The sequence below is a fragment of the Aspergillus fischeri genome, genomic scaffold (genome assembly GCF_000149645.3).
Source record: "Aspergillus fischeri NRRL 181 1099437636264 genomic scaffold, whole genome shotgun sequence".
Lineage (NCBI taxonomy): Eukaryota > Fungi > Ascomycota > Eurotiomycetes > Eurotiales > Aspergillaceae > Aspergillus > Aspergillus fischeri.
In genome coordinates this window covers 5,561,090-5,587,061 of record NW_001509762.1, presented here as the reverse complement: position 1 = coordinate 5,587,061, position 25,972 = coordinate 5,561,090, and the positions used below count along the sequence as shown (strand labels likewise).

The 25,972-nt window shown below is 49.5% G+C and overlaps 9 protein-coding genes and 1 non-coding gene across 10 annotated transcripts, besides 3 other annotated features; 5 read left to right on the top strand and 5 right to left on the bottom strand.

The window, feature by feature from the left end:
- Positions 1–11: 11 nt before the first annotated feature.
- Positions 12–683: a mobile genetic element.
- A 1,584-nt stretch (positions 684–2,267) lies between these two features.
- On the top strand, positions 2,268–5,511 carry NFIA_091120 (putative importin beta-5 subunit; the record flags this gene model as incomplete). Its single annotated transcript, XM_001261049.1, has 3 exons — positions 2,268–3,086; positions 3,153–3,682; positions 3,741–5,511. The coding sequence occupies 3 exons, from the start codon at positions 2,268–2,270 to the stop codon at positions 5,509–5,511; spliced, it is 3,120 nt and encodes a 1,039-aa protein (XP_001261050.1).
- A 1,958-nt stretch (positions 5,512–7,469) lies between these two features.
- NFIA_091110 (class I SAM-dependent methyltransferase) lies at positions 7,470–8,893 on the top strand (the record flags this gene model as incomplete). Its single annotated transcript, XM_001261048.1, has 3 exons — positions 7,470–7,508; positions 7,877–8,593; positions 8,654–8,893. The coding sequence occupies 3 exons, from the start codon at positions 7,470–7,472 to the stop codon at positions 8,891–8,893; spliced, it is 996 nt and encodes a 331-aa protein (XP_001261049.1).
- Positions 8,894–9,106: 213 nt separating this feature from the next.
- Positions 9,107–10,051, bottom strand: NFIA_091100 (phytanoyl-CoA dioxygenase family protein; the record flags this gene model as incomplete). Its single annotated transcript, XM_001261047.1, has 1 exon — positions 9,107–10,051. The coding sequence occupies one exon, from the start codon at positions 10,049–10,051 to the stop codon at positions 9,107–9,109; it is 945 nt and encodes a 314-aa protein (XP_001261048.1).
- A 1,334-nt stretch (positions 10,052–11,385) lies between these two features.
- On the top strand, positions 11,386–13,987 carry NFIA_091090 (Het-C domain-containing protein; the record flags this gene model as incomplete). Its single annotated transcript, XM_001261046.1, has 4 exons — positions 11,386–11,482; positions 11,543–11,690; positions 11,751–11,909; positions 11,980–13,987. 4 exons carry the CDS (start codon positions 11,386–11,388, stop codon positions 13,985–13,987), a joined length of 2,412 nt encoding a protein of 803 aa, XP_001261047.1.
- Positions 13,988–14,300: 313 nt separating this feature from the next.
- On the top strand, positions 14,301–14,373 carry NFIA_091080. Its single transcript has one exon. It is a non-coding gene; the product is annotated as a tRNA-Lys (tRNA).
- Positions 14,374–14,822: 449 nt separating this feature from the next.
- NFIA_091070 (putative TRAF-like signal transducer) lies at positions 14,823–16,243 on the bottom strand (the record flags this gene model as incomplete). The annotated part of the gene is made up of 2 exons (XM_001261045.1): positions 14,823–15,650; positions 15,716–16,243. The coding sequence occupies 2 exons, from the start codon at positions 16,241–16,243 to the stop codon at positions 14,823–14,825; spliced, it is 1,356 nt and encodes a 451-aa protein (XP_001261046.1).
- A 724-nt stretch (positions 16,244–16,967) lies between these two features.
- NFIA_091060 (syntaxin family protein) lies at positions 16,968–17,744 on the top strand (the record flags this gene model as incomplete). The annotated part of the gene is made up of 1 exon (XM_001261044.1): positions 16,968–17,744. One exon carries the CDS (start codon positions 16,968–16,970, stop codon positions 17,742–17,744), a length of 777 nt encoding a protein of 258 aa, XP_001261045.1.
- Positions 17,745–18,140: 396 nt separating this feature from the next.
- On the bottom strand, positions 18,141–18,601 carry NFIA_091050 (uncharacterized protein; the record flags this gene model as incomplete). Its single annotated transcript, XM_001261043.1, has 3 exons — positions 18,141–18,251; positions 18,307–18,419; positions 18,478–18,601. 3 exons carry the CDS (start codon positions 18,599–18,601, stop codon positions 18,141–18,143), a joined length of 348 nt encoding a protein of 115 aa, XP_001261044.1.
- Positions 18,602–20,879: 2,278 nt separating this feature from the next.
- On the bottom strand, positions 20,880–21,595 carry NFIA_091040 (DUF4452 domain-containing protein; the record flags this gene model as incomplete). The annotated part of the gene is made up of 2 exons (XM_001261042.1): positions 20,880–21,191; positions 21,308–21,595. 2 exons carry the CDS (start codon positions 21,593–21,595, stop codon positions 20,880–20,882), a joined length of 600 nt encoding a protein of 199 aa, XP_001261043.1.
- Positions 21,540–21,574: a microsatellite.
- Positions 21,544–21,574: a microsatellite.
- A 3,633-nt stretch (positions 21,596–25,228) lies between the features above and the next one.
- Positions 25,229–25,708, bottom strand: ssn8 (cyclin-dependent protein serine/threonine kinase regulator SSN8; the record flags this gene model as incomplete). The annotated part of the gene is made up of 1 exon (XM_001261041.1): positions 25,229–25,708. One exon carries the CDS (start codon positions 25,706–25,708, stop codon positions 25,229–25,231), a length of 480 nt encoding a protein of 159 aa, XP_001261042.1.
- Between the last annotated feature and the right edge of the window lie 264 nt (positions 25,709–25,972).

The window sequence follows — 25,972 nt, the reverse complement described above, 5'->3', positions numbered from 1 at the left end:
GTTGGATCTTGATACCACCCCTCTATATGGACCTTTCCTTTGAAGATGATACAGGGAGGAAGCACCCAACCAGAGGCATTAATACACTCAATAGAAGTGACCCATTCCCGATTGCCTGGCTGTACGAGAGGTGTTTTCCCATAGATATCAGCTCTAGTCACTACTTTAGCAGTAGCTACTAAGCCCATAGCAAAGCCAGTCTCATCAAAGTTATAGATATCTTCAGGTACAATCCCATACTGCATTATAATGATTTGCACGCGGTCAAACCACTCCCTAATAATCTTAGGGTCTTCACATTGAGCACGCCGATAGTCATATCGTCGAGAAAAGCAAGTCTTTAATTCATCATGTCGTTGAATAAAGTTGTATACCCATTTCTCTCCAACTGATTGAATAGGTGTAGTATGACGCGCAGCAAGAAGGATATTGGCCATTTCTCGTACATGAGATGGCCGGGGAGCTGCTCCACGTTGAATAAGCGATAGAATCCATCGTATAAGCGATTCCTCTTCATTTTGAGTCATCTTATGGGAGTTGGCGCGTGTTTCGAGACGTGTAGGGATACCACTAAGCCGTCGACGGAGGGTTCTCTCGGGGATATTATAAACACGACCTGCTTCACGAATACTGCGGATTTCATGCTTTTGAATAGCAGAAATTGCTAATAGGATCCTGCCTTCCTGCTCAGCTAGTTTTCTAGCATTTTGACGCGCTTTTGGAGGCATGGCTGGTGGTAGAATTAAGTGAGGTTTTCGACCGGGGCCAAAACGCGTGAGGTGCGGCGCTCGCTTGCGTGCGGCGCTCGCTTACCGAATACGTTATGTATGATGTTGCTTAAATTCTTTAGCTCTCTTTTCTTTGGCCCGTCAACCTCTGATCCTAGCAGTGTGGCGGCCACGGATGAAAAAAGTACTAGTAGTGGCTAATCTTTTTCCGCGTCATTTGGGTGTTCTTTGCCTGGCCAAGGTTGGATACCTACTATCTGCTCGGGTAAGATTGGGCATTGTTCTATGGCGATCTGTGCAGTACCTGGCACTGCTTCCCTTACTGTAAGATCAGTATTTGTACTGTTGTACATTACGCTTTTCTGCCTCGGGCTGTCTATTCTATCTTCAGAGAAGGTGCTGTCCTGTACATTTGATGATTTCTATGCTTTAAGCTTATTTACTTTATTCTCCATCTCCTGTGTCCTGAGTACTCTTTGTTACGGCTTCGTCTGCCTTTTGCCGCACCTGTAGTGCCCTGAAGAAGTGCGATTGTCTCCACATAGGACAATTCACCGTACCTACGGCAGTAGATAACTTGACTGGATCAATTTGCCAAGAGCTCCACTAATGATCAGCGTCTCTGTTTCCAGGGCTCTTTGTCTTGTGCTGATAAATATCATTATTTCATTTTTTGGTTTCTGATTTTTCCATTGCAGTATCTTCAATAATATCTTCATCAAGTTCCACAACACTCTGCTGTCGATGTGTATCCCAGTACATAAGGAAATCTGCATAATACTCCCTGTCACAAGCCTGCTAACTCATGTCGATATGTTATTACTCTGAGTAAGTGTTTTAGTTCCTAAGTAATGACCTCCTCCGTTGAAATACATGTGTTGGCATATTGCTACTGGGACAACAGTATGTATGGAGTTAAGATACATAGCACTTAGCGGGAAAAGGAAATAAGGCAAGTAGTACGTACGAGTACCTAGTAACTCTTCGGTCCACAGTAAATCCTTCTCCACAATAGATTACAGGTAATAGGATGAAATGGCCGAGGTGTACTTTACTTCGACTGTTGCACTGCAGCAGTGACAGGAAACCATTCTTAAAGTATATACAGAGTAGGCGCTCTATATTATACCAAGGACAAGATCCTTAAAGGACACTTCCTACCCGAAAGAGAGAACAACAGACTGTGATGTCAGAGATTTGGGAGTTGCCATTGTCTATCTCCATTGTGCATTACAGTGGCGTATGCAGCCATCGAAAATAACAATAATTTGCAGTTACCTTAATAGTCGTTATAATGATCGATTTACTCACCGCCTCCCCTTTTGCGTTGTGTGCTTCCACCGTCTTCTGCCCCTCCTACGCGACAAAATAATCATTCGCGTCGTATCGACTATTATCTTCAATCCCAGGTCAATTGCAGGTGCCATCGATCAGCAGGCGTTTCCTCTACAGGTAGCTGCTCTGGGGCCTTGGCTTCAATTGTGGAACATCTACCATTCTCTTCCGGCAGCCTGCACTACCCCTCAAACTCCATCCATCATGGAGCAACAGCTCTTGACACTCCTCGCAGATACACAGTCGCCAGCGGCCGATACGAGAAAGGCCGCTGAGCTCCAGCTTCTTCGCCTCTATTCCAATGAACAGTTCCCCCTCTCTCTTGCCGCCATAGCCTCTCACGACTCCGTCCCTACGAACCTCCGCCAGTCCTCCCTGTCCGTCCTGCGTACCTTCATTACGGCCGCTTGGTCGCCGAATCTAGACGAATTCAAGGGTCAGGTTCTGATCAATGACACCAACAAGGCTCAGCTCCGACGTGTTCTGTTGGAATTGGCCACCACTGCGGATGTGCAAGAGCGGAAAGTCAAATCGTCTGCCAGCTATGCGGTCAGCAAGATTGCCAGTGCCGATTTCCCTGATGAATGGCCAGAGCTTCTCCCGTCGCTGCTTCAGGTCATTAACGATGCTAATAGCAGTGCGGGTGCATTGCACGGCGCGTTGAAGGTTCTGTTGGACCTCGTCGATACCGGTTTCAGTGAGGAGCAGTTCTTTGGTGTTGCCCGCGACCTCGTTACCACTCTTTTCAACATTGCGACTAGTGAGTCAAGAAAGCCGATGCTAAGAGCATTGGCCGTTGCTGTTTTTCGCTCTTGCTTCGATACCCTGGAGATGGTGCTTGAGCAGCACAAGGTGGCAGTCAAACAGTTTATGGATGAAGTGCTGAGCGGCTGGTCCCCATTCTTCATTGAGACTCTGAAGGCTCCCTTGCCACAGGCCCCCAGTGAGCAAGAGGAGTCCAAAGAGGGTGAGGTCCCTTCTCAATGGAGGGGTATAATTGGACTGAAATTGCAGGTGGTCAAGGTAGGCTGTCTCAATAACTTAGAGACATCTCCAACTCGTACTGACGGCATAATTCTTCACTGTTAGACGCTTATGAAGATTCGAATGGTCTTTCCCGGCCTCATGACAGCTCAAAGCCCGGTCTACTTCTCGACTGTCTGGACAGAGCTTTCCAACATTCAGTCTGCTTACCACGAGTTCTATATTCATGATGAACGACAGGGCCGCTTAGAAGATGTTGACGGACTCCCTTACACGCTGGACTTCCTTGTGCTGGAAGAGCTTGATCTGATTCAAGCCCTTCTAAAGGCACCACCAGTCAAAGCTGAACTCCAGCAGCAGTTGCAGAACGCTGGTCAGGCTGCAGCAACTGCCAGTTGGCTTCCAGAAATCTTGAAGCTCGCCAGTTCATACGCGCAGATTACGACTGAAGAAGAAGGCCTGTGGGACATTGATGTGAATCTCTTTCTCTCGGAAGAGACCTCTGTCACTGCGAATTACACCCCCCGAACCTGCAGTGGAGACTTGGTCATTAAACTGGGAGAATGGCTCAAGGTCACGACTGTTGAAGGTCTCCTCGCCTACATGAACAATCTTTTTGCCGACTCAACATCGACGTATGTATTCTGATCATTTTTACTACTAAGCTTGAACTCGCTAACATAGTTCTGGCAGATGGAAATCTCGTGAATCAGCTTTGTTCATTCTCAACCAGTTGCTGCGAGACTTCAACGAAGTCTCGCAACAGGTATCTGTCGAGTTGGCGAGTGGCTTCCACAATTTCGTTACATTCGCTATCCAGCAAGAAGAGGAATTTCTGCGAGCTCGTGGTTACCTTGTGGCAGGTGTTTTGGCTCAAGTTGCAAGCGACGCGTTCCAGCCTACCGCCATCTCCTACTTTGAAGCGACCCTCAAGGCGATCGCTGAAGACCCCTCGGAAGTGGTCAAGGTATCCTGCATTCGGGCCCTGCAGGATCTCATGGCTTCTCTTTCTGCAAGCACTACAGTCCCCCTTCAGGTTCCCGTTATCAATGCCCTGTCGGAGTTCATCGCCGCGCACGATCTTCAGGAGCCATCTGAGAGCGACGACCTCAAGGTCACGTTAGCGGAGACGATCCGCGATACTATCATGGTTAATCCAAGTGTGGTCTTGTCATCTGTTGCCATTGATGTCCTGTTCAACATAGCCAGCAATGGGGCTACGAATTTCCAGCTGACAATGATCGTTACCGAGGCATTCGAGGATATCGTACAGTCTATCTCCGAACAGGGAGCTGACGCTTTCATCCGTCTTTGTGAAAAAGTGCTCCCTTCGCTCATGGGCGCGATTGACGTGGGAAACCTCACTCAGGAGAATGCTCTCACGAATTTTGCGGCCGATCTCCTGCGCGCGTTGACGGAAGGAGCCCTCCAGCCTTTGCCTGCCGGATTTGTAGAGACTGTCATGCCCAAGCTTAACAGGTTGCTGTTGGACTCTTACGATGCTGAGCTAATTCGGCCTGCCACGGAAGCTGTTCGGCACATTCTTTCACATGACTTTGATCAGTTCGTGGCCTGGCGCGATCCCCAGACTGGCAAGGAAGCGGTTGAAGTTGCGCTGATAATCATTGATCGGTTGCTGGGCCCGTCGGTCGACGATAACGCCGCAACTGAGGTGGGACAGCTGGCAGCCGAGCTGGTCGAAAGAGCTGGAGCCGAGAGACTTGGCCCTTATCTGCCACAGTTGCTCCGCGCTGTAGCTCAGCGTCTTGCCACAGCTCAACAGGCACAATTTATTCAGAGTTTGATCCTTGTCTTCGCCCGACTGACTCTAATAAACGCTCGGGAGGTGGTTGACTTCCTGGCGCAAGTCGATATTAATGGTCAGAGCGGACTGCCAATTGTTCTGAGCAAATGGCTCGAGAACTCGGTCAACTTCGCTGGATACGACGAGATTAAGCAGAACATCATTGCTCTGGCTACACTGTACAACCTCGAGGACCCCCGCCTTGCTCAAGTGCAAGTCAAAGGTGACCTCATCATTCAGGACACGGGTCGCATCAAGACTCGGTCGCAGACTCGCAACAACCCAGACCGCTACACGACGGTGTCGGCTCCGTTGAAAATTATCAAAGTGCTCGTCGAGGAGCTGGCCGCTGCATCCGGCAGCAAGGAGATTGATGCAGCTACCGCGGCCGCTCTAGAGGAAGAGGATAGCGACGACGATGGTGAATGGGAAGACATTCCCAGCAATACACTGGATCTCAGCCTGGGTGTCACCAAGCAAGAGCTCATGGCCTTTGGCGAAGGTGGCTCTGAAGGAGTGTTTGGTGTGCGCAAGCGTGATGACGAGACTCAGGCATTCTTGCTGGACTTCTTCCACAATGCGTCCACTAAGCCCGGGTTCGAGCAACTGTTCGCCGCGCTAACTCCCGACGAACAGGAGAAGCTCCGCAGCTTGGGCTGATCGGATGTCATTCCTTTTACCTTGTCTATTTCTTTATTCCCACATAATACGGTCAAGATTCTCGAGGACTTCTTGACCAGACTTGACGACGTTATGTATGTAGCTGCTACTGAATAGACCCGTAGCACGGCCAAAAATCGCCGGCTTTCGTCCGGTTATTAAATCCATTGAATACATGTATGCATTAAATATCCATGTGGCACTCGCACTTTGCGTTCCAGGAGGAGTTTTTGTTCCTTCTGGACGTAGGGCGCCGAGATGCATGGCATACAAGCAGCGAGGGGACCAGTAGCCGTGGCAGTGGTACTGTATGGCTGCTGAGTGCGGACAGCACAACGGGCGAGAAGCAGTAGGCACTACGCATCTGCATGCAAGTACTTTTGCTGTTTTTGTTTTGTTCTAGTTCGGCTTGGCGCAGGATTAATGTATTTGCATTCTCAGCGTCGCTGGGAGAAACCTGAGAATGGGGCTAGGGAGAGAGACGGAGCTGCAGACAAAGATTTAGGGCTACAGTGGCGCTCTGTTGAATGGTTATAGCCATGGAGAAGGCTGATGGAACTGTACTAGGCACATCGGAAACAAATCTACGGATATAATCATCTCCGAATATCTTGTGGTCAGGAAATCTGCCATATCAAGAACCCATACACATGCTCATCATGTCCTTCTAGAAGTCCGCCAGGCTACACGGAACAAAGCTTCCTGCTGGCTGCTGATCAGGCTAGGCAGGAGCCCCTCATGGTCTAGTCTGATTTCCGCTTAGCTTTGTTGATAGTGCTGGAGGTAACATTGGTGGAAGAGTGCTGGCCGGTCGCTCACATCCAGAATTCATCCACCCCGTACAAAGTGTATCACCTAGGGGTAGTCCGTATTTGACGTGAGTTACCAAGTTGGCGGTGCATACATAGACTAGATAATATCTAGATACTGAATAGATACTCTGTGCTGAGGCAACCCACTTGTACGGAGTACTCTACCGTAAGTCTGTAACTCTGAAGGCGACCCGACAAATTGGCTGATCGCCTCTAATGAGGGAATTTTATTGGATATTTCGGCCCAGATCGGCTCCAGCCGTGCGGGGCTTTGAGTTTGGTTGCGGATTTGGGATTTGGGACGGGACAGTGCGCTTTACGGAGTACTGCCTGATTACCAGGTGGTAAGGTATCTAATAGGTTTCAGCCATGTGTTCTGTGTTTTGTGTCCACGGTTTCCAAAGATGAAGAGAGACTTCATTAGGATGATTGCATCAAGCTAATCTTGATGTTTGAGAGGTGGTACAACAGTCAATGACTCATAAATTAGACCCAGGGTACTGCGTAAGAGCTGCACATGTGTACTCCGTACTCCGTACTCCGTCAGTAAGCTAACGCCATGACCAACGTTTGGCTTCTGCAGAGCGGGTTAAGCCTGATTAGGCGACTAGGCCAACCCGTCAAATACATCCATCCATACAGAGCGCAGTGCCCGTTCCCAGAACCACAGCGCTGGCTCCTTGGAGAGTCCCAACAGTACACCGCCCGAATCGCAATTGGAAACCCATCGTCCTCTTCCCCGGGGCTGGAACCCCCTGCAGCATTTTTGCGTTTGGCGACGTCGTTTAGAGTCGTGGACTAAGGTACCTATCTACATATTGAATTTGAACCATATTAATATTAATTGGCTTCTTGGTTATGATTTGTGGCTTGCTGTCGTTATCTGTGTTTTTATAGGTCCTGCTGTTTTCTCCTCTCTGGATAGCCCCTCGATGAGGAGCTCCATCCAGTCTGGCGGATGTCACCTCACTCTGTGATCCGTAATTATTATTGCTACTATCTCGATCGATCATTATTTGAATTGGCCTCGATATTTAACTGGGGGCTGTGTCCACCCTCTACTGAAGTCTAGCATTCATTTTCGTCTATTCTCCTTTTCCGTTCTCATACATTCCTTTCTTAAGCTTCGGCATAATTATCCTAGAGATGTCGCATCCGAATCTAGATGAGCATATCCTGGTCGATGTAAGCCACCACTCTCCTTGTTCTCATGTGCCTGTCTCTACATTGGTTCTCATCTCCCCCGTTGCTTGTTTTGTTTTGCCTGGAAGAAGACATTTGCCTCTATTTGCGGCCAACGGGCTTTTGTGTGTAATGTACCATGGCTGTCGACTCTTTTGTCGGCAATAGCCTACATTTCTTTCCACTTCTATGGGAAATTCATAATGACGACGAATTTTGCATCTTAACTATGGATTTGTCCAATTTTATTTTTCTATCATTCTCCTGCCGTTCATGTTACAACCATTGTATCAATTACCCCTCATCCGTCACGGATTTCCCCTCTTCAACTCCCCAAAACTTACGAGCTGAAACTAACGATTAATCACCAGACGAGCGACGAAGACTCACTATGTGATGCTCAATCCATCATTGACTCAAATTTCAGTCTAACCTCCACAACCCGTGACTACCTCTACGAGAATGGCCGCCGATACCACGCCTACCGACTGGGCCACTACCCAATGCCTAACGACGAGGAAGAACAAGATCGGCTAGCCTTCATGCACCATCTCTTCAAACTGCTCGTAGGAGGCGATCTCTACCGCGCCCCGATCCTCAATGACGGGCCACCGAAACGCATCCTCGACGTAGGCACAGGGACAGGCATCTGGCCGCTGGAGATGGCCGATGACTTCCCCGACGCAGAGATCGTGGGGACGGATCTAAGTCCCATCCAGCCAAACTGGGCGCCGCCTAACTGTACATTCAATGTCGATGACGCCGAGAGCGATTGGACGTTCACGCCTGCCGAGGCGTTCGATTACATCCATGCTCGGAGTCTCGGCGGGGGCATTGGCGATTGGAACCGGTTCCTGCGCCAGGCGTATAGGCATACGAAGCCTGGGGGTTGGGTCGAGGTCCAGGAGTATGAGACGTGGATCCGCTCGGATGATGGGACGATTCAGCGCGCGCCTATGCTGCTAGACTGGCAGCAGAAGATTGATGAGGCGAGTACGCGGTTTGGCAGGCCGATGAATGTTGCGTCGAGTTTGGCAGGGTGGATGCAGGAAGTGGGGTTTGTGGATGTCACAGATGATTCTTATAAGGTATTTCTATCTTTCTCACTCTCTCAATGTGGCTAAGAGGTTGCTAACGACTGGCTGTAGTGCCCAGTGGGCTCATGGCCCAAGAGTCCCCGGTTGAAAGAGATCGGGAGGGTGGGCAAGATCACACTGTACGAGGCCGTGGAGCCGTATACATTAGCGCTGTTTACTCGCGTGCTCGGCTGGAGTGGCGAAGATGCGCAGAAATACGTGGATAAAGTACGCGCGGACCTGCTGCGCCCCGATATACATGTATACGTTGTGTACCATTACGTGTATGGTCGACGACCGGCGAACAGCTGATGACGGCCTTATGATGATTACGACAATAATTACGGCTCCATTGTATATAGTCCAAGAAATCTGTTCCTATATCTGGACGTCATGGTCCGTTCATTGACTTGCTAAAGATACGATACCCCTCTGTGTCATTATCGGATGCACGGGTAATTGAATTCCAGAAATGCTCCTATGACTTTATCTAGCTTCGAAGGTAGCTGAGATCGACAGACAACTCTAGCCCTTTAGAGAATATCCCACACCCTCCCCTGTCCCGAGCGCTATCAAGTTCGCCCTCATCTTCTCCGCTCGCTGGCCAATATCAAACGCAGCATCCTCCCGGTGAACCCACGAACCAACACCGTGCTGCAGCACCGCAGTAGCCCGAACCTTCTCGTCCGCGTCGGACCCTGACGCCGACACCTTCAACCCAATGCTCCCATGCAGCGTCAGCCTCGTTTCCTCACCCCCCTGGGGCTTCGCCTTGTACACTCCCCGATGGAGAATATTACTATCATAGAACACCGCATCCCCCGGTCGAAGCTCCACCATCAACTGACCCGGCAACTCAGGCTCATACGGCCCGGCACTGCGCTCCGTCTCCGTGCGCACCCGCCGATGCGACCCGGGGACCACAATCAGCGAGGAATCCGGACACAGCGCCAAATTATACTGCGCATGCGACTGCCGACCCTGCGGGCTCTTGGCCTGCAGCAACCGCATCTCCTCCTCCGGCGACACCGTCTCGGGAATATCATCGCGGTGCCAGCGGAGCTCGAAGTCCTTCGTTTCCGGCGCGACAAGCAGATTGAATAGTTCCATCACCAGTGGCTCGGTAGCGTCGATCGATGTGCCCTTGACTCCGAGTAGCTCCTCCGCGACTGCTAGCACCTTCTCGGAGAAATAGAACCGAGCAAATTCTGTGCGGTCGGGCATCTGTGGGTGCAGGAGGTGCTGGACGCCCCAGATGCCGCCTTCGGAGGCCGGGGGTGCTGTTTTGGGCCAGGGCGGGAACTGCTTGGGGACGGTGCGGAAGTGAGGCCACTGGCCGGTGCGGGCGAGGGTTGTTGCTTTTGTAGCGATGGCGCGGAAGTGCTCGACTTCTTCTGCGGTGAGGAGCGAGGGGATGACGACGAAGCCATCCCGTTGAAGCGCATCGAGGTAAGAGGTTGAGCCTGTCATTGTGGTAGATGGTACTCCTGTCAATGGTGGCCCTGTGCCGAGTAGTAGTTGATGTTTAGCTGTCGGGTGGGGTGGGTTGAGCAATCAGCTTATATGTGTTGTTGGAGACTGCGTGCGCAGGCTCATGGTATGATTTCCATTATCAAACAATGTAGTATGTCAAATACTACCTTGTTGAGTCCATGCCACCCTACATGCTAGTCTTTTGTGATCTCTACTTGTCTGTAATATTGTGTGGATCATCATACGGAGTACAATTACTCGGGAATGATAACAAGTATCTATCTACCCCGCGGCAGAAACAAAGTGGGGTTCTATGGTTACATTGGTATGACTAAAGCATGAACTATGAAGTAAACAAGTATTCGAGAGAGAATATCAACGGCCGTGGAATAATACGATCTACCAGACTGTCAAGCTCCCAATCATGACTGAGCCTTTCACTGGCGAAATTTGCTGCATACAATACATTGTTGATCATCATTTAGCTGGCTCAACTCCACTTCCCTACATCCGATTGATAGTGGTGATGATGATCAGCAGGAGCGAGGACCACCATAAGTTATATTTAGATCCGTCAAAAAAGACGCCGGAGTGTTTTAGAACGCATGTCAGATGAGAGGATTCAATCACAGTCTGTCGGGCTCGTTCCTCATCTATTCCTTCTATCTTTGTTGTACCCCTTCTACAGTAATAATGCAAAATGAGTTGCGAGAATACCCTGTTACGGTTGTTGGAGTCAACCAAGGTAAATTACTAGTAGTAATGCCCATAGTTCCAATTACATAGCTGTGCTCCATACTAAGGCACCTACTGCTGTAGTCTAAGGCATTACTAGCTGATACTGTGGGTCAACAGAGTCAGCTTGCCCCTCCTTGCCCTTGGGAGTCTGTGTTTTGTACTCCGTACGTCGTATTCCCTTATTACCTATTGTTTACTGGTCTGGTACAAATACGCTCTGTCATTTCATAAATTTCAAAAGTAATAGGGCTGTCCTAGTTTGGACTAATTGTTGCCCAGTAGGCTAAGAAATTGTTCTCGCAGCTAGGCTGATGTTAGCGGGGCAACTGAAACAATAATCCGCAGCTTCAGCTCTGATCTTAGCTGTCATCGTCTTCTTACATGCAAACTAGTCGGGCAGTTTCTTGTTTTCCTGTTTGTATCTGACGAAGCCTTCCATCTGACTATTTTCTTTCCATATAACAAGGACTAGCCGAAAATTTGAAACTTGGGAGTACGATATAGATACCCCACGCTTTGCGCCATATTCTCCGGTGCCTTGACGCCGTTTGTCTTTCACTGAGGTACAAAGATATATACACGTTGTTTGGGCCATGACTCGCAGAATGAGTCCGGGCTTCAACGCCCTCATTGTGGTGGCATTACTACTGGTTTTGCTACCCTCGCAGGTTCATGCCTTTGGTGCTGGCAGTATGTCCACTTCCTCGTCTGCTTGATCACCTACTGTTGTTCGTCGCTAAAATCGATTAGACATCGCTTCTATCTCAGCTGTTGAAGGCAAAAATTGGCGACATGGCGACATCGAAGATATGCTCAAGACTATTGCCTTTATCAAAGGCCACAAGTGGACGTCTACTATGGTCAAGCGCGTTTATTTCGGAAACTGGCTGCGCGATTAGTGAGTATTCCTTTTCTTTGGGTCGTGAATGCGAAAGCAGTTACTAACTTGCTTCTTAAGCTCTCAGGCAATGGACGTCGGTACCTTGAAGAGCCTTCCCGCCGATACCATCCGCATCCTGGTTTGGATCCTTTCTTTCTTGAGTTTCGGTTATGCGACGGCTGAGTTTGAGGTCACCTCCGAGAGACTCGGAGTATATCGCCCGGAGGAGCATATTGAGTATGTCAATCCCAAGTTCTGCTCGATGCGTCTACGTCTTTGTACTGATGCTTCTGTCCGACTTTTGTAGCAACCCCAAAGACTATGCCGATAATCAGGATGCACGGCAGTACGACGCTCGACTCCGTGGCCCCATCCGCCAGGTTGAACTTGACATCGACCCACAGACTGGTATGAAGAACTACATCGCGAACGAACGAGGGGACTGGGCTACGAGTACTGCCTACATCAAGTATAGTCTGGCGAGGAGCATCCACTACGGAAGATTGTATACCAGCGGTGGACACCACAGGGGGAAGGAGGAAGACCTTTGTGAGGCTCTGCGATGCCTGGGTCAAGGTCTACATACTCTGGAGGATTTTGCAGCGCACACAAACTACTGTGAACTTGCGCTCCGTGAAATGGGCTTCCGCAATGTGTTTCCGCACACCGGCGCAGCCACCGAAATGAATATCCGTGGTCACCATGTCTTTCCCCTTGTGACAGGCACCTTTGGTATGGTGGACTTCTTCCATTCCGTGCTTGGAGAGGCTACAGATCACTTCACCCAGTCAGAGGTCAATGAGATGGATATCGCGCTGGGGGATGCGCAGGCGAATTCCTCGGGTGGATCTCTCTCTGCTTTCACCGGACTGTTGGGCAAAATCCCAGGGACAAAGGACCTGATCGCCCAGGCTGAGGAGCTCAAACGTCGCTCTGAAGCTCAGCAGTATGCCAATCAACACAGTGGTCAGAGGACGGGATATGCCCACGAGACATCTCGAGGATTGGATGATTACGGTTCGGCTATCGGTCGCGACCTGGGAGAATCGCTCAGTAGAGCTTCGGGACCCAGCCAGCCCTCGACCTCCGGAGGCCCTGCTGGGCCCGGTTTGCCAGGAATGCCAGACTTTGATCCCAAGAAGACTGTGGCCCAGATCTACCCCATTCTTCAGTTCAGAGATAATGTGGTGCGGAAGCTTTCGTCGATAATTGAGAAGATTCCGGGTCTAGAGACGCTGGTGGATAAAGTCACGGAGACCCTGACAGTATTCGTTATGTCACTTCTTGCTCCGTTCATCCGTCCAATCATCAACGCCGCTTCCAATTCGTTACAAGCTGGTTCGTCAGGTGTCATTGATGCCTCTGGGAAGCACCAATTTGAACCATGGACGGATCCCCATTGCACTGATCCAACCCACTCGATGCTTTCCAAGGATCACTTCTCCAACATCCTCAACGAACCCGCTGGTCGCGTCGCCTCAGCTATCCTCAAGTATGTCGCTCCTCGGGTGTTGTACGCCTGGGAGCATCCCGAAGTCCCGGAGCAACAGGTTCTGGACGACTGCCTGCGTGTGTTCCACCATCCAGCCTTGCGCGACATGCATAATGAGGCACACCGGACCATGTTCGAGGCCGTGCAGAATTGGGCTCACTCCAGGCCGGACCGAGGTGCAAGCCTCAATGATATTCTGAGCTCGGAGGGTGTCAGGGCAGGCAAGAACAACGGCGGTGAGGTCGGGCACTCCCATGCCAGCACTGGCTTTGCTGCATTTGGGGGTAACAAGCCTAGCCATGCCGCTCACCAGCAGCATCCTCCCCACCAGCAGCCACATCCCCAGCAACAGCAGTCTTCTTCCCTCCCCTGGGACCAGCTCTCAAAGCTCCCCATTCCAGGCATATCCAATCTGAGCAAATTAGAGAGTGCCTTCTCTAGTTTCTTGCCGGGCGGCTCATCGCGGGAAGAACGTGTTGAGAATATAGCTCCCCAGCATCAGGCTCCATACCAGCACCAACAGCCTGATCGTCCATACCAACCACATGGCCAGCATCCTTACGAATCGCATTCCCAGCCACATCATCCCCAGTACTATCAGCCGCCTCCACAGCAGCATCCAGGTGTTGGGTACGGTGAGCCCCATGGCGGCTACCAGAGTAGCCCTTATGGGGATCAACATGGTCACCCACCTCCGGGTCCTGGCTACAGGCCCCCAGAACATCAGCACCACGAGCATCATCACCAATCACATGGGCATGGCCAGGGGCATCACGGTTATCCCGGGTCGGGCTATGACAATAGATACGGTTCTGGATATTAATGCCGATAGTTTGCGATTGTGATGAGGGTGGATCGCTATCTGGTACATAGATCTATCGCTCATGGCGGAAAATATATTTTGGGACTCCTAATCATGATGACATGTGTACTAGCCTTTCTACCACTCAGTAAACTGGAAACGCATAAATAATCATAATTGGAAGACGTATTTATTCAGATTTAACCCCTCAACCGGTAATATCATACATGTGTCGGAATTACAGTATGATCAAAATTATACTAATACGAAAATTCTCGACGGGCATGAGCCTTGTACATAAAGCGCACTAGAGAAGTGCCTTTCAACAAGCGCCGCCGGGCTAGCTCAATCGGTAGAGCGTGAGACTCTTAATCTCAAGGTTGCGGGTTCGACCCCCGCGTTCGGCTCTTTTTTTTGCTTCGTCTTTTGGCCCCTTGCTATCTTTTATCGGTAAACCCTCGTTCGAGCTCATGATCTGTCTATAAACTAGACCATCACCGTGTTAGAACATATTACGTATACGGTCGTGTTATGTGTCTATGAGTCCATGTGTCAGAGGTAGACTCAATACTCTGAACTATTAACAGCTACCATATACGAGCATGCCAGGACACAGAGAAATTCAAGTGCTATTAAGCTCTCACAGACCAGCTGAAGACAAATGGAAAATGAACGACCGCCGTTGATGACCAGTCAACTCCGAAAAGCATACTAACATACAAGCATCCAGTGCAAGGCGAACGTCAGACGTTGCACAATAACCAAACCGCTATCTAATGCCATGGATCGTCATAAGAGTATTATATTATATCATCATCATAATTTGCATGTTAATGAAACAAGCAAGGACAGGAGGTCATAGTTTGGTACCCTCCCGTCCGCTATCGCTCGGTCTCCGGGGTCTGAGCAAGCCTGAGGATGGACCAGACGTAGACGATCCTAGCTGACCAGCCCTGCTCTCATCATTGCTACTGCTGCCATTATTTCCGCGTATACCAATAGCTCGCTGGCCCTGGTGTAGGCGAGGATTCATCAGCCATTGGATCTGCATGCGAATACTGCTGACAGCAGCATTTGTGTGAGCCATGTCTTCCTTGAGACGGAGACACTCATTCATGATGGCCATGCTGGCGCGAGCGTCTAAATCGGTGATTGCATGTGAAAGCTGACCAACTTCTTCTCGAAGAGACTCGTGCAGGGCCAGCAGATATGTCGTAGTGGCGGCATTAGAAGATATTGCACCAGAATGATCAGCGTGTGAGGGACTGCCCGATAGGTGTGGAGGGCCTGGTGACCCTGACCGCCCCGAAGGGCTTAGGCGTGTTTCTGTGTTCTGTCCAGGAAGGGCATGCGAAGCATCTAGCAGGGTAGAGCGAATGTTGGCTATCCCGTCCTCAAAGATCTCATTTCGCTGCTGAAGATGGCGGATGGTCAATTCCAGGGAGTCAAGCCGGGCATTCTGAGCTTCGAAGTAAGGGCCTATAGCGATGAGTGGACAAATTTGCTCATGTGTCGCCAGGTCGGCCCGCTTGACTTTAACGGGGCATCCATATTTGGATGCGGCACATGCATGTACTGCCTCCGGGCAGGTTTCAATATGATCCCTCAACACTTTTCGAAAGACTGTTGTTTGGCAGTCGGGACAGGTTGTCCTCAAGCTGGGGCACAATTCCTTTACATGCTCCTGGATAAAACGGAAAGAAACACGGTTAACCACGATTAAGACGATCGTCGGGGCATAGCACGAACCTCGTAATCCTGCTCCATCACCTCCTCCTCGCAACGAGAGCACTGGTGCAGCTCATGCATGCATTTTTTATCGGGACTGAGATCCTTCTTCCTGGTCTTCTTGTCGCAAAGTGTCCCCGGGCAATCCATGAGCCTATACCCACAATATTTATCGACGTGAGCCTGAACATGACCTCTCGGTACAATTTCCTTGCAACCCTCGCTCGAAAATGGGCACTTTACTCGTACGTCGTCGCACATATTTGTCAATAGTCGAGGTACATTGAGGTAGACATCTCGAGTCGGCGTGCGGCAGCTCGGACATGTGAAATCATCTCGACCAGCGGCAAACGTGGTAATGGCGGAATTCAGGCATTTTTGACAGAAAACATGATCGCACTGCAAGCGAACCGGTCGAATAAATGGACAGTGGCATATCGCACACATAAGATGGTCGTCATAATTCGAGACATACTCCAGAGCACGCAGGTCAACGATCTCCTCGCGGTCGCAGCTCGACTCCATCATCAGAAGCTCCTCGAGGTTCATAGTCGGCAAAAGCGTCCGGTATCTGTCACCTTCAGTCAACGGCTCCGTTTAATAGGCGCATGCAAGATACCGCAGCGCTCAGGTATGATCAAAAAGGGGGTTATCGAGAAATGATCGTCTGTCGAGTTGCCGTGGAGGTCTGAAGATGAAACGATAACTATGACAGCAACCCATCAGGGTCACACGGTGGCTGCAGTTAGATTGAAGATCTCTGTGATACGTACAGACGCTGGATGAAGTTGAGGCTTGCAGACGAGGCGAAAAAGGAATGTTGAGGAAAGGACTGAAACAGCGTCGGATGGATGGAAAGAGGGTGACCACCAGCGATTGCCATTATTATTGCGGGGGGCAGATGATGCGGAAACGGCAGATCAATCCGTCGCCGGCCGAGAAAGCCTCATACAGCCCATCCATGTTTGTCAACCACTTTCTATCACCGTCAACGACGTATCCAGATCGCGAAGTTTCCCCGTTTCACTTTCACCATCAGTATCTACAGCTTCTCACCGACAGACTCACCGACAGAGGCCCCTACGTGACCTGTCGCTGACGCCTGCGCCGCGTTCCTCCTTTCGCATTCCATTCCCCGGTACTCAGCCTCAGACCGTCTCCGCATTATTGCCTCATCAGCGCTGGGTGTCCCGGTCTCATCTTCCAGGCTTCCCACGGTCGTTATACCTGTCACATACCTCGCCCGAATCGAGACCACAACCGCCGTTTCAAGATGCCGAACCCATCTCAGTTATTCCTCCTTGCTGATCACATCAAATTGTCACTGTTGGAGCGACAACGAGCGATCTCGCTGAATCTGGAGCCCAATAGTCAGGATGGAGAAATCTCCCGCTCTTTAGAGTCTCTACGGGAAGGTATTGAATCGGTCGAATCGGAAGTATCGCGTCTGGGGGAAGCGAACGATGATGCCGCCACCGATCTTAAAGATCAACTCCATCATCTGCAATCACAATATCGAGACCTCTCATCCCAATTTCACGGACAAGACGATTCCGTCTTGGACTCGGATTTCAGTAATGTCAAGAAGTCGTCTCCTGACCTAAAACAGCCTATTCCACAGCATCCGCCTTCCAAGTCTGTCCGATTCATGGATTCCGCAGCGGAAGAGGCTGATGAAAATCGTCGCAACCTCTTCCAGCCATACCGCGACTCTCCTTCTCCTCCAAGTCCGGACCACTCCAACATGTCCAACCAACAGATTTATGACCATCACGCTGAGACCCTCCGCGAGCAGGATGAACAGTTGGATCGGCTGGGGGAGTCAATCGGGCGACAGCACCAGCTCAGCATTCAGATTGGCGATGAGCTGGAAGGACACATCGCACTGCTTGATGGCATGGATGGCGATGCCGACCGGCACCAGCGACGATTGGATGGCGCGAGGAAACGGCTGGATAAGATCAGAAAGAAGGCGGGTGAGAACTGGAGTATGATGACCATCATTGGTCTGATTATCGTTCTAGTCATTCTGATTGTGATCTTGAAATGAGCGATTGGCATATATATCCGGATCGTCTTATGGCTCATCCCCCCCTAACGATTACTTGCTGTTCTAATATATGACCTGGTGTTAAGGCGAACATGGCGTCTGTCTGCTTCTTCTCCGCGGACGTTTGGAACTCCCCGATACATGGTATCCGAGCCTCCCTGGTGCGTTAGATGGGATTGTCTTACCTCGATACAATTTATTACGCTCCTTGATTGGTGCTTTATCGATATCCCTTTGTCGTTGATATAAACTGTTGATCTGATAACGTTCATCCGTTGCATTCATGGCATGTTTTCTTAAAATACACGATAACATGCAAACTCCCATGAATTACCGAATCCCCCAACACCCGAATCGACAGTGCCTTCCACAGCCGAATCACTAAATAAGAGGAATCTATTGACTCTTGTTCACAGGGCCACTCCTGTTCGGCAAATCCTTAGTGCGACTTTGGAGTGATTCGAAGTCCTTGTCGTCGCTGTCAAGCTCGCCGCGGTCCGCCTTGACCTAGTCCCAGTTATCAAACAATGTTTTACTTCCAATGAAATCAATTGGCCCTTACCGATGCCTCACTGTTGCTAGCAAGCTCGCCCTTCCATTTCGCCTTGCCCTCCTTGGTACTCTTCAACTGATCTTGCTTCTCAGCCTCGTAGTAGGAGTCCAGATCATCGCGGTCTGCGCTCTCACATTAGTCATTTGCAATTTGAGGAGCATATAGAAGGATGAAACTGACTCCGATCTGACTCCTTCAAGCCCAGGCGAGCGGGGGAGTTGTGGAAGGCCGAGACGGCCCTGTAGCTTGGTCTGATGGCCACGCGGGGGCTGATCGATGCACGTACGGAGGTGAGGAAAGACATGATGATCTGAGGTGTATGACTCTGCCTGGGAGGTCTGTTAGCGTACACTTTGCTGCTTATGAGTGATAGGGTCTAGTTGTGTGGCGCGAGTAATATCCCAAAGACGCCGTGCGCAATTCAACGATGGGAGGCAGGAGCATAGAGTATTGCTTCGGCATCGATGGCTATAACTCACCTTCAATGTGAACCAGTCAAAGACAAATAATTACTCTGTTTGCGTCGGATATATACTAGGTAGTAAGAAAAGATGAAATGTCACTAAATCAGAAGTGAAGCGCACATCAGTAGCGGGAAACGAGACGACTTTAAAGTAAAAGCGACAACGCATACGCAACGCCAAAAGAATGCCATCCACCTCGGCCAAGCTTGACTGGATCCCTCGGGGACGATGGTAACCACGATAATTATCATGCTCCCCTGGGTCTTCTCCATAGGGGCAAACAGAAATGCCCACATCTTGCGTGTGGGTGTCAGTGATGACGTCACTGCTACTCAATCGTCCAGCCATCTTGGGATGGACTGGGAATGGACGAAGGGAAGTTCATTATTAGCAATAATCTGTGACTCCATAAGGTACCTGTGATTCTGTCCTGGTATGTAAGTAGATGTTCTTGTGGTTTAGTTACCTCTCTGGCTGAGAGCCCATCTTAGATAGATCACGGTGCTGATATATCCTGTCGGCCCGGCATCCTCAAACACCCCATTTATCCTGCTCTCTAATAATGTGCAGTGTCTGGCAAGTAACAGTGTAGGCAATGACATCATGTATAGGTCTGACACTGGGTTTCATGTTCATGTTCCATGCAGCAAGGTCCATATATTGTAGAATAGCCTCTGTAATCCCCATCCCTAGTACAATCTACCCAGTCTTAACTTCAAGACATGCCGAAGCTTCGAAATGCAATCGCTCATGCCTTTTTCTAGCTGGTCATCATCGACATCGTTCCTCGCGGCTAATTCCAATGTCGGGTTCTGACAATCGTTGGACCTAGTTGCCCCTAGCACACAAAAATCGGGCGTCACAATCTCCTGCGTTGCTAGACCTTCATACACCAATACCAATTACTGATCCGTACGCGGTGTGTGACCTGATGCATACAATGGACCGGCTCCGTGCCAATAACCTTGACCCGGGTTTGATGAAATAGTGCTTTGATCACTGTGCATGGGACTGGCTTTGAATTCGGCAGCAATGACACGATCAAGGAGAGAGGGAGAGAATGGAAGCTTGAAGAGAGCCTTTTGAAAAGAATCATACATTGAATGATGGTAAGTACTCTCCGGGAGAAGTTATGACAGAAGTAACATCCAAACGAACCAACATGGAAGCATAGGTAGAGAAGTTTAAGAAGTGCAGCATCAACCAAGACACAGCAAGGGAGTGAGACTTTTTTTTTCTTGAAAGGTAAGTGCGGCAGGTCAATGGCTTCCAGCCAGAGACCATCTAGGCCAGTTGGTCAATTGCAGCGGAGCAATGAGCACCGCCAGACTCCGACTCTCAATCAATTTACAGGAAAGAGAAGAGAAAATCCACAAAGACATCAAAAAAGAGAAAAATAAAAATGAAACATTTGCAAGGACATATGGGAACAACGCCCGACGAGAGTATGGATGTCACCGACAGAAATCCCAATCAGAACCAATGATATCAACCCAACAATGCAGACGTATATCGTTTCCGCCTTTCTAATCCCTTTGAAGCATGAGTATTCCGTCCCGCCCAAAAATCAATAACCCCAATAGTAAGCAATATCCGAGGATGAATCGGCAGAAAACTGAACGTATCTGACACAGTCACCATAGCACACCGAACAGAAGCAACTCCGGACCATAGACATGAAAGCGCCAAGCCGCGCTTCTATCATCATCGCGGCCAAACCCCAAGGCCAAAAGGAATAGTTTTCCCTAACCGGAAGATAAAACAAGGTATCGTGTGTGAGTGTGAAAAGAATGCAAAACTAAAGTCGAATCGCAGGCGCCGTCGCTCGCAATAGGATGAAGCATAGCAGAGAATCTAATAGAAGTGCTGTAGGTCGTCATCGGAGAAAAGTGTATATACAGAAAACACTAGTTTATCCTCTTGGGTTTCTTGCGCTCGTAAAAGAAACTTCGGTTGAGTCGTGATAAGATGCGATGGCCGTATGGAAGTAAGTACCAGAAGAATTATAACCGGCGGTTAGGGAATCGCGATGATGCAGAAGCTGAGACAGCAGAAGAGAAAACATGCCATGAGCGGAGGTCTCTGTCACTGACATGGCGACCGGGCAGATAGCAGTCCTCACCACCGCCGCTGAGCATTCTGCATCGCACCAGGCGAAATCGACGTGGGCGGGCTGGTCAATGTCATTCCGGTGTTAGGGTTGACGATGGGAATGACTTTGCGAGTGCGAACCGCCGACGGCTGTTGGAAGCCCATATTAAGATTACTGGTAACCCCTGAATGCACGAACGAATTGCTAGATGCGGGAGACAAGGAGATGGATGGCGTGACCTGTTGGACAGGCTGAATCTGGTGCTGAAGAGGAGACGAGTCTGGAGAACCGCTCGAGAGAGACGATCGATCCGAGGAAGCAGAGTGAATTGAGTGTAGCTGCGATTTCGAGTGTTAATAAAATGCCTCGAACTTTAGCTGGTTGGAGGAGTCCTAGGCGCTCGGCCAATGTCTGAGGGAACGGGAGGTGCGAGAACCGGGCTGTCATAACATACATCGTCCTCTGTAAGGAGACCCGGACAGAACTCCAGGTCGTCGTCCAGGTCGAAAGACCGTCCAGCTTCAAACCGTGCGCGGAAGGCAGTCACAGCAGGGGCTTCGGCAAGTTCTCTCATACTTTTCACACCGCGGAATTGACGTTGAGCATTCTGAGAGGCCATCTTGGGCCCTCTACGGGAGCGGCCATTATGATGGTTGTTCGATGATGGCATGTGGCTAGTAGCACCCTGATGGTGATGCTGCTGGTGATGCTGCTGGTGATGACCGTAGAAGAAGGTAGACATTTTGATGTAATTTGTGGTGGCGAATAGAGGGACGGAAGTATGTTGATGTTACTGACTCAGGTTTTCGAGGTGATACCAGAAAACCAGCACAACTCGATACCTGAGGACAACAAGAACGTTTTCAAAGGCGAAAGGAAAGGGTATAGACGGAAGAGGACAGTTGAAATGCAAGTATATAAGACAAAAGATACAAAGGGGATGTAGTAATGATAGTACTAAGGAAGAAGAGTGGGAGTGAGAGCGAAAGGTCGGGTCGAATTTGTGTTTTAGTTGGTTGTGGGATGGGGAATCATGAATCGATGGGCGGGACAAGAGGTAGAAAAGAAGAACCGGGAGCGAAGAAAAGGGAAGTCGATGCTCGGAGCGGACGGAGGCAACAGGCCAGGAGGGGCTGCAGTTGTTTTGCTGGGGCTGAGTGAGTCCTCAATCCTTCGGAGCGGGTGGAGCCCTTGCAAAGGCGGTACCAGATCAGTACAGTGTTTACCATACAGCCAACCTGGCATGTAATAATGAAGTCGGTCCTGACGAGGGATTGTATGGTAATATCTGCGTTCCACTTTCGGCGCTAACAAGGTCACGCAGTACTCTTAGGGCAACCAGAATCCAACCAGAAGTCCGTCCGCGGCATCTGAGTGGCAAGGTGGGACCTAGAAAACCAATGGTAGCCATTTAGAGAAGCTACAAGTGGAGACAAAACAGCCACTTTGAAAAAAGGCCAATAGTAATACTCTAACTTTGCTAAAAGCGGTTAGTAAGTCGCCCTAAGTGACGTCTTTTTAGCTACAGGCTAATCTTATTCTGGTAAATTTATCTCCTCCCGGTCTCTGCACTGAAATCTGGGCTTTCTTGATTGGGCTTAGCTGGCAATCCTGGGGCGATATTGTCATTACTCGATGGTACGGAGTGCAGCTATGGACGGCAACGACCAGGAGAATTAAGGTGATATGTTATTCTGCCATTTATTTTCCTGCTTCCAGGTCGGTATGTGTATGACTGTAGGCATGAGCATCAATAAAGTTCCTGCTAATGACTGTTATTCATCAAATCCAGAACCTAAAATGGTGCAGCACTATCAAAAGGTACTTTAGTACTCTCCTCATGTAGACTTCGCGTCAGTCAGTACCTGCACATGGGTTGCGCTGGTGGATGTACAGGTAGCATTCTGTAGCTTAAATGGAAGCTTTAGATCCTCAAAGCTATATTGACGTCTGTTTATTGTCCCTGACTATTCTGGACGATTAAAGAAAGGAGAGAGAATGTAAGGTAAGGACCGTAAGGTACTGGTATGAGTGTCCATTTCCGAAGACAGACAGGCATGCGTTGCAACTTGCAATCCAGAAAGCGCAGCCAGCAAGCGCCATTCCCCCTCGATATCTGCGGGTAATGATTGCACTCCACCAATCCTTTGTGCCTTGATTTGTGGTCGTCACTCTCCGCAAGGTACCATGACTTAGTTTCACTTGAACCGTGTCATCTGGTCCTGGGGTAACCTTAGCCTTGGATATCTGGTCAACAATAACAATATCTGCAAGATCATAAGGTATGTAGTATGCAGACAGACATTGTTTGCCGGAGATCCAGAAGGAAACCTTCCGGAACCAATTTGAGATAACCTATATGTCTGAGAGAAGGTCTTGAGCGGGTACCTTGCTCAGTAGACTTGACACAGCTCTTCCAGGCTCGAAGCAGGTACCGCATTCCTTCCAGAATCGGATGGGATTAGCTGCCGTTGGAGTCGACCAACCATCGATAAGTGTTCATGATTCGTACAATCGACCCCAAAATTCGAACCATGCGCCTTGGTGGTAATCACTATCAGAATACGAAGAAGATCGTCGCAAAAGGTTGTATGGGGTTCTTAAGTTAATCGAATGCCCATCCTCGGATACTCTGGGGATAGAGATGTCTCAACTGATAAGAGTAGAGATAATTGCTTCTTTGAACGGAAACGTGTAGAATCATGCTGAATGGGCAAAACAGAGAAACATCTTTCAATGGCGGCTAATGAAGCACTTCACAGCGGCATATCTGCTCAAAATACAAACGGAGTAGGATCATGCATGCCATCGGACCATACAACCCCTCTCCTCTCCGTACGCTACTGCAGATCGACTCCTGGGGATCAGGATGTGTTTCTTCTTGTTTCTCCTGAGTGCATGGTTGGGCACTAGTCTCGTCGGTCATTGGTGCAAAGGCTCCCTCCTGCATAATGCATGAGCTGTTAACTAACATCATTTCAAATTTGTCAAGTCCATGTTCTAAGTTATGAACTCGGTCGGGGAGAACTAAGTGTAGGCACTCTCCAAGTACTCCATGCTCATCTCACCGCTTCTTCCATAATTTTATGATTTGGAGTCTTACGATGGGAGTTTCAGCCTTCCCAAGTCTCTTTATTGATGTGAGGGGTCCCAAGACAGGATGAAAGAGTTACCCCTCACCCGGTTCAAACCTTTGTTTGCTATCTTGCTTGTACTGCATATCGTTATGATCAATCTCATGGCGATTGTTCAATCCATCCCTCTCAAATCCAGCTCTGACGTATTCGAGCTAATTGAAGGTGACGCAGTGGGAGGTATCCAACTGTTCATCAGAGCTCAATGCCATCCGTTTAATTTTCATGGTGGATGTCCATCAAATCGGTTCTGTCGTTCTCAACATGCGGGCTGCACTTGAACACTGTTGTTCTTACACTAACAGAGCAGTTACCCTGATTCAAGATATCTGCGAACATAAGTAGTATTTTCCGGATTCGCACGGCCTACGCTTCTACTGCTGTGTAGAAGGGGCCACCCGAATGTGTTCAACTCGAAGCAAATATTCTCAAGGACCATCGGAGGGGAGATTCACACGCCTCGCTGCCTTCCGCAGTCGCGATGTCAGTGACGGAACATGGTCAGTGACTGAAAGCGCTGCATCGTCATGAGCTTCTGAACGAATGAGTACTCCCTGTTGGCGGATCACTGGATAGCGACCATTGCAATACATGGTCTGCTTCAGCTAGCAGTTGCACTCGATCAGCCAACTAGGCTAATCGCTTCGAATAGCCAGAACCAGCCATTGGAACCAAATAAAGATGCCAACTCCTTCAGGAAGTTTGGGAATAGGAAGAAACTCTTCAGTAGCAGTTAGCAGTTAGCTGGAAGGGAGGGAAAAGGAGCCCTTTCAACTTCTTCAAGATAATGTAAGCTAGCGGGGTATGCTCTAGTGATGATCGCCTACGAAGCAACAAGTCCCTAAGGGCGCATATAACTTCTTCTTATCCACCCTGTGAAGACTAGGTGGCTTTAGTACGACGGAGCTGACGAAAAGCCCTGTTTTCCACACCCTGGGGCCGCAAGTGCTAGAACCTTGCTAAGTGAGCCACGAGATGATCTTAATTGCATACCAAAAGCTACGGGCTCATCAGGTCGAAATGAACAATATCTTTTAAATAGAGATAGTGAGCTATAGAATCATCTACATACTTGCGAGTGAGCAAGTATAGAACGAGCCTGTGGGTATATGTCCACGACCTGCTAAATGACTGAACAACAGAGTAAGCCAAAACTGCGCCTAGGACATGCCAATGGAACAACTGAAGAGACTGAACGCCGTTTTAATGCCCGTGAAACTAAGATCAAATGCAGACCAGCGTCATTTGTCCAAATTTTTGGTTTTGACCATCCGCCCAAGTAGCTCCTTGCAAGTCTTCTCGCTGTACTGCTCCCAAACTTCATAAAGAGACACCAATTCCTGGGTGCACTCAATGACACCTTTGATGTCGATTTCACTCTCAGCAAGCCAGCTGATGAGTTTCTGGATTTTGGGAGGAGGCCCGGAACCAGTCCGGTCTCCTAATGCAGCCAGCACATTCATTCCGCCATCCCTCATTGCGCCGGTGAGGACAGGCGCCGCAGACCCGTGGAAATTCCCGGAACTTGGCTTGAAGACAACTGCGACAATAATCGCCATGACCGCAATGACATGAGGGGCATATAGGAGAGGTAGGTCCGTCAGGTAATGATCATTGATCACAGACCATGCAAGAGCAACCTCATCCGACGTGAGTGACAGTTCGGGCTGAAGCTCTGATAATGTTCGATATGGATGGTGCACAATGAGTTGCGAGTTCATTTCTGATATCACGGAGAATTCACATTCGCCTAGTTTTGAAACATCCGGAGTAATAAATTCTGATATCTGTTAGCGATGTTATGCAAACCGCATGTCGGATGCTATACCTGGCCAGAGGCTCCGGGCTTCACCGACAACAAAACGGATATGTTGGGGACACTCTTCCATTTTGCAAGCGAGATAAAAGGCAGTCGTAAGAACGAGGTACGGGTTTGTATGCCTGATCTCATTCTTCGTATAGAATCGCTTGATATACACTTGAGC